General features: G+C 29.5%; 1 protein-coding gene across 1 annotated transcript in view; it reads right to left on the bottom strand.

Annotated features, from left to right (window-relative positions):
- Positions 1-7,770: 7,770 nt before the first annotated feature.
- LOC131846134 (synaptogenesis protein syg-2-like) overlaps positions 7,771-18,466 on the bottom strand; it is a 112,157-nt gene continuing 101,461 nt past the window's right edge. Inside the window, exons 14-16 of the mRNA XM_059195362.1 lie at positions 15,284-15,388; positions 8,512-8,675; positions 7,771-7,890 (exon numbers count right to left, since the gene is read on the bottom strand). Coding sequence (XP_059051345.1) covers positions 7,771-7,890; positions 8,512-8,675; positions 15,284-15,388 — 389 coding nt within the window. The remainder of the gene's footprint in view (positions 7,891-8,511; positions 8,676-15,283; positions 15,389-18,466) is intronic.

Genomic DNA, 18,466 nt, shown 5'->3' with positions numbered 1-18,466 from the left:
CTGCTCATTAAATTTGCCATTACAAAAAATATCTTACTCTGATTTTAATAAGCAAGTTAATAGAGTGGATAGAAATATTTTAGTAATACTGATACTTTTTGCTTATTTACTTCGCTCTATATTAAAATGTCTATCTCCTTATTAAAATGTTATCTCCTCCTCAGCTCACGAAAGGCACATATGACAACTATAAGACAGTTTTTTTTTCTTTTAAAAACAATTTTTTCCACACAATACAAAACACATTTTTTTCTTTACTTACAAATTTAAATTATTAGGTTCTACTTACGACAATGCGAGAAGTAATCATTGATATTGTTTACCTTCAATGCGCAATGGTCTTTACATGTGTGTGTGTGTATAAATGGAATTAGTGGGATTGATTTCGTCACCCTTTTGATTCCGTGCTCTGGCATTTTCCTTTGATGTTTGTGTTTATTCTGAGAGAGATTCTCACATTTCTTTTTCAGAGTCTTTTCTGTCAGCGATTAGGTCGATACGTGACACGCAGATTGCTTATACTCCTACATATCGTTTCATTCGAGCTTACATAACTTCGATAAACAACATTTTTTTATACAAACATAGATAATTGGTATTATAATGTACATTTACATTATAATACCAATTATCTATCTTTAATTTGTAATCGGTATTAATATGTACTGAAGCACGAATTTTGTATATTGGCTCTGATTTCTAAGTGATTAATAACATATGTATTTTTATTTTTGTAACCTGAATGTATACTTACCAATATCTAGAGGTCTAATATACTATGAGTAGTGATATATTTACAAAAGTCACCATAGAAAGACCTTCTCTTTTTTTTCTGCCAAGGCTCAATTTTAAATTTCCTCGTATTTGTGGCTAAAAGGTGCATTTACTTCGATTGTACAATAATTAGGTATTGAGAAAATGTATAATGTATATAAAATATAAGTTCATGGTATTGCTTTAAAAAAGGACGTCAATAGTAGTACTTTTGTGAGGCAAATATATACGGGAACAACTCGGTACGGTATTGTAAAGGTGCACTTGTATCATGTATTGAAACTTGGTAATAAAGAAAAATTGTAAAATAAATATAAAAACAGGTCATTATAGTAAAATAATGTCATACAAAATAAAACACATTTGCTGACAAGCAAATTTATTATTCCAAGAAATTTTACACATATCCGCTTAAATTTACGATATGTCAAGAAGTCTTTAGAAAATCACGAAAACACTGTAACGTAACGTAAAATTCATGAAGGTTCACAAGTATATTACAAAGATGTCAACTTTATATATACAAAGGAAGATTTAAAAAATATAGTTTTCTAACATCAATTATGAGCAACGAAACAAATTGAAACTCATTAATCGAACCGAAATTGCAAAAAAGATGAATTACTATATTTTTATTTTAACATTTCGTAATGTATTGAAACAGTCCTTTCCACATCATATTTATCTATATCATACAATATTAAAAAAACTTCAGTATATTCCTATAGTGTGTCACTTTGTCTTAAACTATATCGTTACTTAACATTATTATATTTACAATTACATAAATGTACTAGTTTAAATACAACATTACAATTATAATTTTATAGCATCACAGTGAATTCATTTATATTTTACATTAACTAAAACATTTTTTAGTTCAACTAGGCATAAGCTGACGTGAACAAGATTGCTGTTTTAATTTCGCTTGGAGACACATTTTATGTATCTGCCATATTTACATGCAAGCATAATCTAATAATAATTTATAATAATAAAAATAATATACTCATCTTTAAAACTGCTTAAATTAACAAAACGTTACATACAGAAGGTCTTAAACTGATATTGTAAATAAATAAATTAATATTCCCTAATAATAGGATTATAACTGTAATTAAAAACATATTTTACCAACTACTAATATATTATATATATTTATATACGAATGTCACGTCAGCTATACCACGCGATATAGTTATACAAAAAAATGTTGACCTACTTATAATATCGAATGCAATATTCCGTCATTGTGTCAGAATATACCTAAGATATGAGAAAAACAACCACCATGCAGTGTTAGGTGTGCCATTTATATACTGAGTAAGAATAAAACTGAGCACTTTGAAATTGCAAAAATTGCATTGCAATTTGAACCAAAGCTAAAAATATAAGGGTTGGCACCGTGCACGTGACGTTCTTGTGGAAACCGCAATAGAATACTTATTGAAAATCCTTTCACACATTACAGTACTACAGTACAGAAACGACTAGATGTTTGATATATTTGAATCGAAATCACTTAAAATTGAAATCACACATGATCATTGCAACCAATTAGAGTTCCATTGACGAACCAGTTTCACTAATGGGACTCTCTCCCTTTAGCAGAATGACATTAGCAAATAATCATAGCGTTTTGAGGTATGTATTTTATAGGTATTATCGTTTCACGACAAAACAACTATATGTTTTTTCATTTATTTTTGTAGGACATTTTAGCCACTTATGAATATAAAAATTGTTATATTAATATTTTTTCCCTACCGTCCAGTTCAGTATACAGATTCAATTGAGAAGGACGAACAAGAAAATCAGTTTATTTACACTGTGCACTTAGGTAGGTGTTTATGTCTAAAGTTGAATGAAAATTGTGTGCATGAACAATTATTGTAATGCACGTTTGACTCTTAATGAAATTTGATGAGAAAATTTATATTGCGAGGGCAATGAACGTTTACTATGTTATGATTTGATTATATCAACGCTCTGAAAATTGACATTTTATGACTTCATTGATAGTTCGATTAAAATTCTGTTTGTTTTATTAATTTACTAATATATTTGATTCGCATCTTTTTTTTCTCACATTTTAATAATTCTCTCTCGTTATTATAGAGTCATACCAAAACCAACCATTAATCGAAAACATTTAGTATATGGCTAAAGTCTCCTCATGTAAGAAGGGCCTTATTGTACACACTTGCATTGCATGGATCGTATTTATTTGACATTTTATTGTTAAAAATAATAAGTATTGAAACCATACACTTATATAATATACGATTGCAATCATTGTGTAAGATTTATAATCTGAATCTGAATGAATTGCAATAATCTGGAATAAAATTAATTATATACCAATTAATGCTCTCATAATTAGTGCGATTTAATATTAATAATAGTCTGACTCAACTAGTAAATAATAATAAATAATAATAATAAATTGATCTCTTACTTAAACTTTTGTATAACTATTATTCTAAAACACAATTTGACGAGCGTACACGATAGATAGGGCAAATTTAGTTATCAAATCAATTAAGTTTGTGAACTATATCTATCAATAAAAATCAACAATGTTTTAATTATAATAAAATTATTGAAATTTATAGTTTTTTCCTGTATATTTACGTGAATATAAATATTTAAAAAAACATTCATATTCATTAAGAGAATAAATGTGAGCTCCGACACTTATCTTTCATTAAAATTAATATTCAAAGTTACAAAATATTTATATAAAAAAATAAAGTTTAAGATAATTTTAATCGTAATTGTACCATCTTTATGAAGCAGACTGTACTTACAATGAAATCTCCGAAGTCTCAGTATAATATATATAACAGGTATATATAGTATACCTATATATGTTAGCGACTACACAGCATTAAACAGTTATATTCTGCAGCAGTTGAGAACTGATTACGCTGCAACACGCGGGCGGGATCAATGTGTGGATAAGTGTATGCAGACTTGCATGCATGGAAGATTTGCAATTTAAATATATAACATGAATAATCGTATCATTACATATCGTATCATAAAACAAAGTCGCTGTCGCTGTCTGTCCCTATGTATGCTTAAATCGATTTTGAAGCGATTTTTTTAATAGATAGAGTGATTCAAGAGGAAGGTATAAACCTTCCCGGATATAAATAAATAAATAAGTCCTATCTGTACATTAAATAGTAGACAAATTATCGCTCGGAAGCATAAGTAATTGTGCTATATTTATGAGTATGATACCAAAGTCATTATTATTTATTTATATTGTTATTAGTTCAAAAACGGCGTTACTTTAAATTTCAGAAAGGACACTGTTTGAATTCGGTTTTTTTCAAGTGTATTTTAGGAAGCTTTCAGTATCATTATCATATCAATAGACTGATAAACAAATAAGTTATTATATATTGTTCCGAATACTACGGCTACGAAGTCGTGGGTTCAACTACTTGAAATAGATACGAGTAAATTACTCATATCTATTTTATTGATTCTTATGTTATGTTAATATTGTAGTAAATTAATATTACTAACATCAAATATCTATTAAAAAAATTTTAAAAGAAAATTTTAAAGAGAATTTAAATCATTCCGCACCGACTTGCTCCAGTTTAAAATTGACATTTAACAATGCTGACACATTCTTTCACATTATTCTTGTTTCTAAGCAGAAGGACGGCTTTAGACTAGCTGCTTCAATGCTGTCACAGAACGGATTCACTTTGATCTCACTATTGTGAAAACTGGTAACGATTTCAATAGTCATTGTTTGTTCGTTTTGTTTATTATGGGAACACTAATAATTTTTTCTTTATAATTTTAATACTATTACTTCAGTACATTCATTTTATATAAATTACTGTAATTATGGAGAGTAAACTTTTAATAATGAATAGGAAATGGGTTATCAATTATTTTAATTTATGTTTTTAACTATAATTATTTTGTTATCATGATAAATAAAATAATTATATTTCGCTATATAAATATACATTATATTCCGTGTAAAGGTATTAAAATGTTTTATTGTCTATGTTTCGTGATGAATTATTTTTTATTTTATGTAAATAACATTGTAACACCATTGAATTAAAAAAAAGTCGGCCAGTAAGTATATATAAGTTAATAATAGGCTAGTATAATATAAGAAAAGAGAAGAATATTTCATATAAAAGTGTAAATGTAATACAAAACATAATAATGAATTAACTATTTTAAAACCATAATAAGCAGTAATTACATCAAAAGGGGTAGTACTAGTAGTACTACCCCTTTTAGTAGTAGTAATCTGATGATATGTATGTTAATAAAATGTAAGGTGTAGATATATATTTATATGTATAAAACGTGGGATAAATGAAATAAGAGGTGATTTCAATTAAAGCAACAATCAAAATAAAACATTTCTTCGGTGCTGAATTCTCGTCAAATCAATAATTCCGAAGTATAAAAAAAGGCATCACCTAGCAAATTCAGTCAATATTTAAGCAGTTTTGTAAAAAATGCAGTGTAAGTACAATAAAATTACATTAGAAAACTTTCATCAGTGATTGCTAGAAACTTTTAACAGTTAGTAAGTATCGTCAAGCCTGGGCTTCTATTTATAGGTTCGGCCAATATGGACTCGACATGTCCATTAAGGATTAAAGTACCTAAGGGTAAGGACAAACAAAATAGAGATCTGAAAAAAATATTTTTTCTTTAGACTGTAGAATTTTCAAACTCTTCAAACGATGCGAATGTATTATGGTGCGTAGCAGAGACAAGCTACGCCGTAGCCGATATACTGTAGCCGCTATGGTAACTATTTACTAGATGAGCTATAAAGAGTTCATACATGCCTATATCGCAACAGTAGTGGGGAGTATAGTCTAGCAATCTAGACTAGGAAAGATCTAATAATGTAGGATACATACCCCGCGGTATGTAGGCAAATCGTCAGGAAGAATAATACTGAATTGTAAGCACGGCTCAACGAGGCTACGAGTGATTCAAGAGTTAGTAACAACTTTTCCCAGATTATAAGAATAGCGATTTAAAAAGGGAACGCTTTCAGTATCTAAAGAACACTACCTCACCTGTGACATATTCACATTGAATTACAATGATGTTTTTAATAAAATAAATTGTTTGTAGTAAATAAATTATTTAAGTTTTTTTATTAGAAAAAGCAAAAGAATATACACATGTGTGTATGCGTCAAAAGCATGGAAGTTTGTGAAACGTCTTATTAAATATTATTATAAAAAAAACGTAGGTGCACTCTTTGTTCATATTAATTTTAACTGTTCACTATTTCATATTTATAGTAATTTTGATAGAAAGTGCTACAAAGTTATTTCTTCAGTATTAATACTATAATAATAGCGATTATGATCTAGATAGCTATGTAGGGCTCTGCCCATCATAGTTTCTATATAGTCGCCTCTTTTAGGGCTGCGTGTAGACGCTTGCAGGCCTCTTTAGCTATGATTTAAAACAAAATATTTCATTCATTTTCGTCATTATATTTTCCAGAGTTTATAACAATGATTTTTATTACAACATATTTTGCGGTTAAGAATATTCTATTAGTAATTGAAATAACACAATAAATTTTCTTCAATTTTTGAATACTTAGTAATTAACACTCACGACATAAAACTATTGAGCATTTTTATTTATATAAATATAAATAATTCAGATTTATATCAACGAAAATAAATAAATTTATGACAATTAATATAAATATACACTAAATTATAATATAATTTTATTGATTGTATATAATTTTGTAACATCTATTATGATTTGTTTATGTTATGTAGTGTAATATGTATACTGTCTGTTGAATCATAACTGCAATATTCATAAATATATAATATATATATTTTAAGTGATTAATAAATTACATTTTTATAAGCCCAATTCCGGGAAATTCTGAGTGAAAATACAGCTTCGATTCAATATACAGTATGTCATAAACCAATAATGGTGTACATTCATCTAGTTAGATTTCAAAGGACACTTAGTTTAAGGATAAATAAAAATTGAACACATCGTCAACATTTTTATATATATTTAAAATAGAATATTACCTCTGAATTGATTGATATTACGGAAACAGTGCCACCGAGAATACGGATAATTTATTACCTAATATTTTTTTAAATTGCTAATATTTCCTCTTTGTGGAAGTGAATTTCTAGCATTAAATCATTTTTATATTTATTACCTATTTACAAATTCATTATTCTCATAAAACTTTACATCAAAGGAAACTTGAAGTGAAACAGTCTTTATAAAATTCGATGTTTATACACGACAAAACTTTATATTTTACATTACTTTTAATATATTATATACAAACTTAATTAATATAAATTATATTATATAATCTTAAAGTAATATAGGCAGAATGATTTTAACGGTTTAAAACGTTCGTCCATTACATTAAAATAAAACGCTCACTCATCAAAACATATTTAAGTCATATTTATTATAATATTTTAATTGTAATAATGAATAGGTCTTTCATTTTATTTTATATAATATGTAACAATCTTAAAATAGAATATTTAAGGAAAAAAATTATCAACTGTAAACTGCATAGTATTTGTATGAGAACTAACTAAATTTTTTTTTTAATATACAGGCTATAATAGAACATTGTTTAATTAATGTATAGATATAGAAAGAGATAACGTCATATAAATGTAAAAAATGTACATTTATCAAAGATTCTTAAAATTTAAATAGCGCTTTTTGTAATAAAAGTAAAATATACTCTTTAATAAAATAATAATACGCTAAACGAGTGACGGATATATGTAATTCTGATAACTAATAATGAATATTTATTTAACTATATTAATTACAAAACATATGTAACATACGTGCTGTTTGACAGCAAAGACTAATTGCATCGCTCAAAACCTATACAGCATTATAAATTTTAACTCAGTAGAAGAAGATTCAGTTTCCTTCAACGTAAAGTGGCCTAATATTAGACTAAACGCAGCTTTCTCTTGCATTCGCTAACAACGGCGTCCGTGTGGTGACCACCTCCCTTCGCCTCGACAGCGTACCGCTCGTCACGCTTCGCCTATCCTCCGCCAGTGTCCCAATGCTCTATAGACCAAATTATACCATTAGGGTTGTAAATAATTTATTTTACTTAGAATTTTAACAAACTGCTGGCTTGGGGAGGCTGACTTAAGAAGAGAGGGAGAGAGAGGATTGTTGGTAATGGAGACGTCAGATCGATATCTATAAAGTTTCTCCTGGAAGTTATCCTGTTTAATTCCTGATGAATTCACAATTATGGGCTAATTAATATGCTTATTATCAGCATTGACTATTAAACAGATCTTAGAGTACTATCAAAATATGATAAAATAAAAATATCAAAATAGGCATACACAAAATAGAAGTATAATGTAAATGTAAAATAATCGGAAATCAACTGCCCGCTAGGCAAAATCGGCTCCCTATGTGTCTTTGAGCCGTTACGCATGTAGAGTTGATGAAGAAGAGTGCTAAAGTAGCCAGCCAAATTCCTCAAAATAGAAGTAGATACCTCTAATGCTATAATAATATTTAATCGTAATTGATATTAATTACAAAACATTTTATTAAAAGAACTAATATTTATTAAAGTAAAATTATATATTTTTTTACTAGACAACCCTAGTTTCTTCATTTATTACAATTTGGGCCGGATGCCAAAGAAACCTAAGCAAAATACTTCACCTGAGCATCAGACGCTGGTGTATTCGGGGTGTGGGGTGTGTTTGACCTCACTTCATGTTGTTGCAAACTATGCGTGCTTCTAGATGACCCCACGGGGGGCGACACCACACCCCCGTAAGGTGGCGGCTCGGGAGGCCGTTCCAAGTCACGTGTGCAGTTATAATCTGTATGAAACATAATGTACATTATAATTTTTAACCTATGACTGGAGTTCTTCAACATACGAGTATAAGTTACGCACGTAATGTGCACCCAATGTACATACATAAAAAATCTTGACTTATGCGAACACAATACAACAGTTTGCATCGTGCGTGGAATCGAAACCGCGATCATCGGAAGTAAGGTGGTGTCCTAAGCCGTTAGACCACCAAGCCTGTTAAGTTTTATGTTGCCTTAGCTTAGCTTACATACACGCTTGCTTAGTAACTAAACATAGGTGATAATAATAATCAAGTATGCCACATTTACAAGAATCCTCCTATGTATGAGACTTTGTCTTTTGTTATTAAGATACATTTTCAGCCTCATTTAAGCTTGTACCAGTTTTATTCTACGGATACGGGTCAAAATCCGATAAGGTAGAATGTAATAAGACAGACGATAGCGCCTGATAATTTTTGAGTAATGCCCTCAAAATGTTATATATTCTTGTATTTTTAACAACATAATAAACCGAAAAGTATGCATCGTGAACTAGTGGGTCATTTACGCCGACATTGACTTAAAGATCTTGGGATCGATTGTGGTCGATAATTGGATGTAGTAATTAAAGTATTTACTAACTTTGGCGATAAAAAAAGAGAGCGCAACAGCAATAGGTCATATGATATCCTATGCCATTCGGTATTAAAATTAGCTGAAATAGGTAATGTTGTAATAATCTCTAATCTGTTTGTCCACTTCTCTGATTACTTCTTTTAATTATTTTTATTATATAAATATATAAAACAAAACACAATTCCATTTTCCAATCATTTCCATTATACTAGTTATGATTATATAAATTCAATACGCCGATATTATTATCGAAAGCAATCTTTTAAAAGACAACCGGCAAAGCGACTTATCCTCTACAGTCTAATTGTGAAAATAGGAAATTAGATGATACCAAATTGGCTTTCATATCGACCTATCCAAAGGTCTGGTAAACAAATTTCAAGTCTCTGTCGTAAGGCAAGATTATAATTGTATCTTAAGAATATTTTCCTGAACATTATTGTTTATTTTGAAATGATGTAGTCAAGAATATACAAGTACTTATTGATTAGACATTGATTATTTGATTATTTACTCTGATCTTCCAATAGTTATGTGAAACCTATTAACAAACAAATAGTTTATTAATAGGTTTCACATAACTATAATCTTTTGGTCATGTATTAGCTAAATTCACACACTAAAGTTCTGAAATTTATAACTGGCCGCATAGAATGTTAACATTCTTTTGATTTAAAAAAGAAAAAAAGGGAATATACGCCCGCCGTCTTTTGTTACTATTATTAAAAATGACATATTATTATCCGTATTTAAATGACATAATAATTTTATACTTATACGCATATACGCGATAGAATAGTTCTGGAAAATTACTCCTAAACGAACAGCCTTCTGTGTTTATTCTTATTACAAACTATTTCGGGAGTTCCGTTCGTCATATTTCGCAAGAGACTGTCTCTGTTTTTCTACTATCCGGACGTATTCTTCTATCGGGACCCGGTGTATGAATTGTTGTCTATATTAATGTAGTTTTACATTGAGTATCCTACTTAATTACTCTTAAAACATAATTCAAAATCCCACTTTCGAAGAGATTGATGGATGGGTCATGTGATTAGTTTTAGTAAGCCTCTATAAAGATCTAGGTATAAACCTACTTATTCTTGATGAACTTTTTAGATTGTGTTCCTTAACAAATACACATGAAATAGCCTACCCAACATTGTTAAGTAAGTTTGTCTGCTAATTACAATTGTCAAGAAATTTAGCAGATACGTAACAAGACAGGATCTTTTGTTTCATTCAACATTAGTCACACAGACAGAAGAAGTTAGTCTAAACTAATATTTTAAAGACGAGAATACAAGTAATATGTAATTTAAAAATATTCAAAAATATTAAAACGAGTAAGAAAAAATCGTAGTAGAAATGGATTATTGGTGAGTAATATCAATGCGAATCCAGGCCGGATAGTCAGTTCATTTAATAAAATTAGCTATTTCAAGCTTTACTTATCTGTCGCCTTATACACAAAATAAACGTTACTTGTACATTAATTCAATAAACATCAATTTATCTGAATTTGAACAGTAAACAGTTTAAAGTTCTGAATCCTCATCGGATGGAGAAGTTCTTGATTTAATCCTTTGGACGTAGGTCGGTACTTTATACTGGTACAAACTGATGAGAAATTTGATTTAAAACTGTCCTGCAAGTTGTCGAGCTTTCAAATATTTTTGTGTACTAAATTGAATATTTTAACTTTGAAGTATAGACGACTATTTTGTTGTAATCATATATTTTGTTGTAATCATAAATATATTTACAATAAAGACAAGATTTTTGTAGATGGCGTGAATATATACATGTATTCAAGGAAGATAATATTAATTATTATTAAATAATATATAAATATGTATAAATACTAGTGTCATACATACGATATAGATATATACGACATAAATATAGCAACTGAAATTATGATTAAATAAATACAACTATTTTGTTTTGCGTATTTAAAATATTGTGTTTAATAATTTTATTGTAAGAGTTTAAGTTTAAAATATACAGCAAAAAATGGAATAGACGAAAAAACACTTATGTGTTTCTAATAATAAGCCCTGCAGACAGAGAGATCAATATTACAATATCCTATTCGGTCTACAAGTTTTTTATATCACATTTAAAAAAACTTGAATCCCTTACATCCAGCTACGTTAATATCATTATAATACTACAGTCAAACGTAAAATATAATACGAAAAAAGACTATTATTACCATAATTGTGATTAAATTCAAAACTATTGTGACAAAGGATTTTTCATGAATTCATCATTAAGGCTGTGAAATCAAACTTAAATAGACAGCCGTAATAGTAAATTGTTTCTATTAAAAATAATGAAAAAAGAAATGATTTGGTACCGCTAATAAGAGTAATACCAGGTTACGTTTGTTGAAAGGAAAAATACAGATATTTAAGTTAAGTATAATCTTCAAACGAAACAAAGTTGACGGGAATATTTGTAGGTATTTATAGTATACGAACCAAAAAAACAATATTTTCTAAAGATGAAGTCACGTATAAAATAAAATTGCCCAAGCTATTTGTCTTCCATTTACATTCACGTCGCCCGACTTTATAACTTAAACGGTTAATAATTCGTTTAAAATTTCAATTAAACAGTATCATAATTTATTCGTCCCTAATCCCGCAACGGTAAGACAAATGAAATGTAAATAAATAAACGCCCTTATAGAGCTACGTTAACAAAATATGGAATATATACTGTGAGAAATAACACCGCCGACTACATGTGATATCTACGGAAATAATACAAACTTGAAAATTTAAACAAAACATATATATCGCTTTCAGCAATAACGCCGCCTTACTACAACTATATACGTATATGTGTTCTTTAATATGTTGTCTTTGCCTTTTCTTTCCTGTATGTTACAAATAAAGTATATTGTATCTATATGCAGCAGATTTTTTTTAATACTCCTGAGAATGGGAACTGACTAATTCTAGATGTGAGGTTCCCAAATTTTTTTGTGTCGTAGACCCCTTGCCATATTTTTCGGTTTTGGGTAGACCCCCCATTCTTACCTGGTATTGATTTTTTGTAAATTTCTAACTGTAGTAAAGTTTTGTGTTATAAATATAAAGTAACAAGATGACCGCTGTCGCAGACCCCTTGCAGTTTGTCATAGACCCCTGGAGGTCGATATAGACCACTTTGGGAATCACTGTTCTAGATCATAAACTAAGTTGTTTTCTTGTGTTATAATGATATTTTTTATTACTACAGAATATAATTAAATTTATTTATTTAATAATAAAAGAAGTACTTTGCATTAGTTAAGTTTGAACTGGACTTAATAATGCAGTAGGTTTTTAAATATAATATACAAGACCGATACAAACAATCATACTCATTCATATTAGTACCGTGCGAGGAATCGAACCCGCGACCATCGAAGAAAAGATGTGTCCAATACCACCATCGAGGCTGTCAAATTAAAAAAAGTTTCATTTATACATAATATAATCAATCTAAGCAATAATAAAAGTATTCACATTTGTCAATACAAAACGATTACTTCAGTTTGATAGTGTCAGCAATAGCCGCATGTAGATAATAAACAACAGGGAAATATCTCATATTAACCAATCTTAGTGTATATAGTTTAAATTTACAGCGGTAGGCTATGACAGCATTAACGACTATTAAATCCTGGAGAAATTATACAATAACTAGATTCGTGGTTTACGGACCTACGTAGCGTAATGGATAGTATAATAAATATCCGTCATATTCGTGAACGGGTGCTGCTTGTGGGGTCTGGTCTGTTCAGGTTACGAACACTGATTAGACTTCTTGCTTTTACACTATTGTCCCAAATTTGAATACGAGATTAGTTTCTTGTCAGTTCTTCTCATCTTGAAATTCTGAACTGACGGTAGATTTGACATAATATAATAAGTCATGTAGGTCACATGAATGACTTAGGGCACTCAATTTTCATACATAGTCTGACATATATGGTTTAACTAGCTTTTGCCCGCGGCTTCGCTCGCATTAATTTATCCCCTTAGAGGTGAAATTTATCAAAATTATTTCTTAGAGAATACCTAGTAGCTTGCTAGTATTTCAGTCCAGCCCGATCATTTAAAATTGACCGTCAAGTGGTTCTACCTGGACTGTGTCCAGTTGACTAGATAAATCACTACGTCAGTCACTTTTGAGTTATATATATACATATATACACTGGATTATAGACTATGTTAACAAAGAAACAAATCGCTTACACGATTCAAAATAACTCTAAAAATTCTTCTTTTTATATTTTCTACATTAATAATCTTATATGATAAGCAAAATAGATCTTAATATATAAAAAAATCGTATTACGGTGATTGTCCGCACTAGAATCTGGAACTATTTTGATGATATTTTATACCTACATTTGGTAGATCTGAGAATAAGAATTTTAATTTTTATGATTCGACAATTAAAATACATACAACCAAAAATTTACACCCATGTACCATCAACCCCTATTTTTTAACAGCGAAATTAATTTATATGGCAAAACAACGTTTTCCAGGACAGCTATGGTTATGAAAATCTCAATTAATATTGCGAGAAACTTGATAATCAATAACCGAAATCTTTAAAACAATTACTTGATTTATTGAAGTGAAATATAACCGGTGCCCAATCTGCTCATTTTATTTAAAATTTCTCTTTAATATTTAATCAATATTCATTTGGAAATATAGGTTACCTATTTATTATTCTCTGCCGCAAAATTAAGCTTCACAAAATATTTTACGATAACATTTACAATACTGAGGCTTTGCAGAACTGAGGTCTATAACAAACACAGACATGCCACTAAGCTGTTCGGCTTAAACAGACCCTTGAGAAATCTGTTACAATCTTATTTATAATTTTAATTCTCATAAATCTAAACAAATAGTCAATTCGAATTATGGAGAATAGAACAAATCGAGATATCATATCGTTTTATCGTGAATATAATTATAATAACTATAAAAATTACATATTATATCTGTTATATTTACGAGTGTCCTGTAATGAGTGATCGATTTTTTTACTTAAACTGGTTAACGCAATTACATCTAGATAAAGCGTGAAATGTAATAAAATAGAGTAATGTTAAGATAATAATCATTGACTCATGTATTATCTATCTACTACTATATCTATACTAAGTTATTAACTGATGTATCACTCTCACCTTTTAAGGTGCCAATCGGCTTGCTTTACAAGTTGTGCTTCAGTTATAGAGCGAGATAAAGCAGTAAAATTACAGCATGAAATGCATGATATCGTGATAAGTAGTATCAAATGCATCACATAATGTTATATCCGGACCTATGCTCATATATATAGCTGACAAGAACCATTTAATATTAAGTGGGCAGTAGGTTTGTTAGTAAAGCCATTAAAAAAAATATTATACTAAGATTTTCATAATCAAAACAGACTGATGTTTGTTCCATTGCTCATTGCTATAGCAATTTTCATCATCAAATCTAATGTAATAATTTTAATCTTTATATTAATACTTCATAGTACCTGTAGAATACTATAAACTTCAAATGTCAACGCATATCTAAATATATATATGTAACTTAAAGGTGACTGACGTAGTGATCTATCTACGCACAGCCCAAACCACTGGACGGATCGGGCTGAAATTTGGCATGCAGGTAGATGTTATGACATAGGCATCCGCTAAGAAAGTATTTTGATTAATTCTACCCCCAAAGGGATAAAATAGGAGATGGAAGTTTATATGAAACTTTGTCAATTTTAAACCAATCAGGCTGAGACTTTGCATGCATAAAGCTACTATGACGTAGGCATCGCTTAAGAAAGGATTTTGATAAATTCCACCCCTAAGAGGATAAATTACCGCGAACGAACCCGCGGGCAAAAGCTAGTATAATAATAAAATAGATTTTTAAAATTCGTAGTGGGAAACTTCACATAAAATTCCAGATAAAACCGTACAAACCTTTGCCAAGTGGTACAACATCGGGATTCTTGTCATCAGGCTGCATTGGAGAGTGGTTGTTGCTTTGTATCGTTCCTTTGTAAGCCTTCACAGTTTGTATTGGAGCTAGAAAGGAAAAGGCTTTATGAATAAATGAAGCATGCATTTTACTGCACCTGAAGAGTAAATTATGGTTTTGTCACATATATTATATTGTATAAATAACGCGGTATTTTTTGTTTGTGTGTGAAGAATTGTTATTTATAAATCTTCAGGACTATTACACCTATAAAAAAAATTGTTTTATGTTATATATATGCACACAAAAACTCAGATTTCAACTCAGTTCTCACAAAAACAAAAAAGTCCATTTTGTACCAATCTTTTTTCACAATAACCTTATTATCATTACATAATTATATTGGTAAATTCGAGTGAGGTAAGGCAAATCTTTTAAATATTCATATCAGTTTCATTATTTTTTTTGTTAGTTTAAATTATCGACTTCTGTTGTAATAATAATTATATCACCGATATTAGAATAAAATGTATATAAAACCTCATTCCTAAGTGGTGAATAAATGCTAAAATAGACAAAAGATGTGATCAATATTTAAGCGTTCCACACCCTCCCTTTTTGTATTCGGTAAAATGTAGTAAAACAAACATAAAGTTATAAACGATACATCTTATATTCTTGCAAAGTACAACATGTTTCTGTTATATTAAATTAACTCAGTATAAAATACAAATGAACAAGCATTTTATAACAAAACACACTTGTATCGCAAATGCTAAACAAGCCTTTGTTCAAACAGTATAAAACGAGTGAAGCGTAATTTGAAGTCACCCCCAAGGGTTCAGTATAAATTTTCGACTTTAGTATTTGCTAACACCGGCGCTGGAGCGATACGTGACCTGTGAACATTTGGTATTTATAGCATCTACAGCAAAGAGAGTATACCACGTCTGCACAATGCCAGGACATAGGTTTAGGTACAGATAGCTTCGTGGAGCTATTATGTGACACACTGTACCACGACCACGACGACTTATACACAGTATATAAACGGGATACTAACCATGACAATATCATTTTTGTCCTCTGTGGTCTAGCGGTTTTACACATTGCCTTACTTCGAATGATCGCGGGTTCGATTCCTCGCACGGATTAAATATTTGTATTCTTAAGTATGATTGTTTGTATCTAAACTGTGTGTTTTTTATGTATATTATGTATGTATTTACAGAAAAAATATCTACGTATTTGTATCAGTTATCTAGTACCCACAATACAATCTTTAGCTCGCTTAATTTGGGTGTAGATGGCGCTGTGTGAATTGTCCTGAGATTATTATTATTTATAAGGTCCTTATACAAAAATAATTTGTAACAGCATCGATGTTAAAAGCATTGGAGTTGAATATTAGCAAAGCTAAATAATTAGGCAAAAATGTGCACAATTGTTAAAAAAAAATTATCTTATACTTTTTCTCGTCAGAAGCTAATTACATAAAAATAAATATTTCTTCGTGTTTTTTAGTTATGTCATAAAATATATATTCAGAATTAAGAACATGTTAAGTACATTTGCTATAACGTCAAGTGTAAACAATCTCTGATCATTCTATCCGGAATTACAACATGAATATATTTAAAATTGTGAATAAACCCGACATGAATACTCACAATATGAATGATCACTGTTATTATTTTAAAAATTATATTATTAGAACCAGCTGACCCCGCATGTAATTTAAAATTGCTATTAAAAAATTTGGGTTGATGCTAGAAGGGCGAAAATTTAGAGTTGTATGTTTTTTTCAATGCTAAATCATAATAAAATATTATGTCGAAAAAATATATAGGTGTGGACAAACCTTATCACTTAGAGGTATGAAAAATAGATAGTAGCCGATTTTTACATCTACTGAATATGCATTTAAAATTTCATAATTCGTTCAAGCCGTTTCGGAGGAGTATGGTATACTAACATTTGACACGAGAAAAATTACATATAATATAATGGCTATTCTCATAGAGACTACGAAATACAAAAAAAATATTTATTTATTTATTTTATTTATTTATTTAACTTTAATGCACACAATATAATATATAGTATAGTACATTTGGTGGACTTAACACCATGCGGCATTTTCTACCAGTCAACCATAGGTGGTGCAGAGAATAATTGTTAAATTAAATATGTATTATAAAAGAGTTGACCATTCTTAGTACTAAGAATTACATAAATCTGACTGTACCATAAGTTAAAATATAACGTTGTAGTCCATTACATTACTTTACGGGATTCGTGACAGATAGCGATAAAAATCTATTTCAAGTTCTGAAATACGCATACAATTTTGTACCCCAAAATTCCTAATATCATTTTGCTGTATTATGTAGAGTTGGCCTATTGCTAAATGAATTTCAAATTTCTATAATTTATGCTATACTGTTCCACGACTGTAAATATACTCTACATTTGAATTATATTCTATATTTGAAATCGCTCCCAAAATAGAAGTATTCGAATCTACAGTGTGGTTATGAAGTTGTTATGTATTCAATATTTATTATTATATATTTTACTTGTAACGGTAACGTTACAGATATAGTACAATTTATTAACTTCAGTCAATGGGCTTATGTCATACTAGGAAGTATATTAGAAAGAATCTTTCTATATATATAATACAATAATATTCTACAACTATGAGTCAATAATGTAATTGGAATTTCCCGGACGACGGAGCTGTTACCTCCATACCCAGTAATTTCACTGTCATATCTCATCCCTCTGCTATAACATAATTTACAAAACGAAATTTTGTGTGCACTTTGGTTTGAGAAGGTTTCAGAACCAGCCAACATCTATTTATGTTAAGTTAAATGTTATGTAACCAACTAAACTAAAAGCTAAAAACAAGACTAAATACTTTTTATACAAGTTTTTTTAATTATTTTTTAATGATTCGGCATTAAAATAACATACAACCCTAAACCCTTTTCACTCTTCTATCATCAACCCCCATTTTTTATTAGCGATTTTAATTTACATGTCGTCTACTAGTCATTCTATAATACTAGATATTCATTTTTCTAATATGATGTATAATTTTGTATTCATACAAACTCGCATATTTTCTGTGTAGCTGTGTGAGTGGACGCAGAAGAACTGGATGATATTCGAATTGT

This window comes from Achroia grisella, unplaced genomic scaffold, assembly GCF_030625045.1.
Source record: "Achroia grisella isolate CSIRO2021 unplaced genomic scaffold, CSIRO_AGI_Agris_v1 utg501, whole genome shotgun sequence".
NCBI classification, from domain to species: domain Eukaryota; kingdom Metazoa; phylum Arthropoda; class Insecta; order Lepidoptera; family Pyralidae; genus Achroia; species Achroia grisella.
This window is presented reverse-complemented; position numbering and strand designations above follow the sequence as displayed.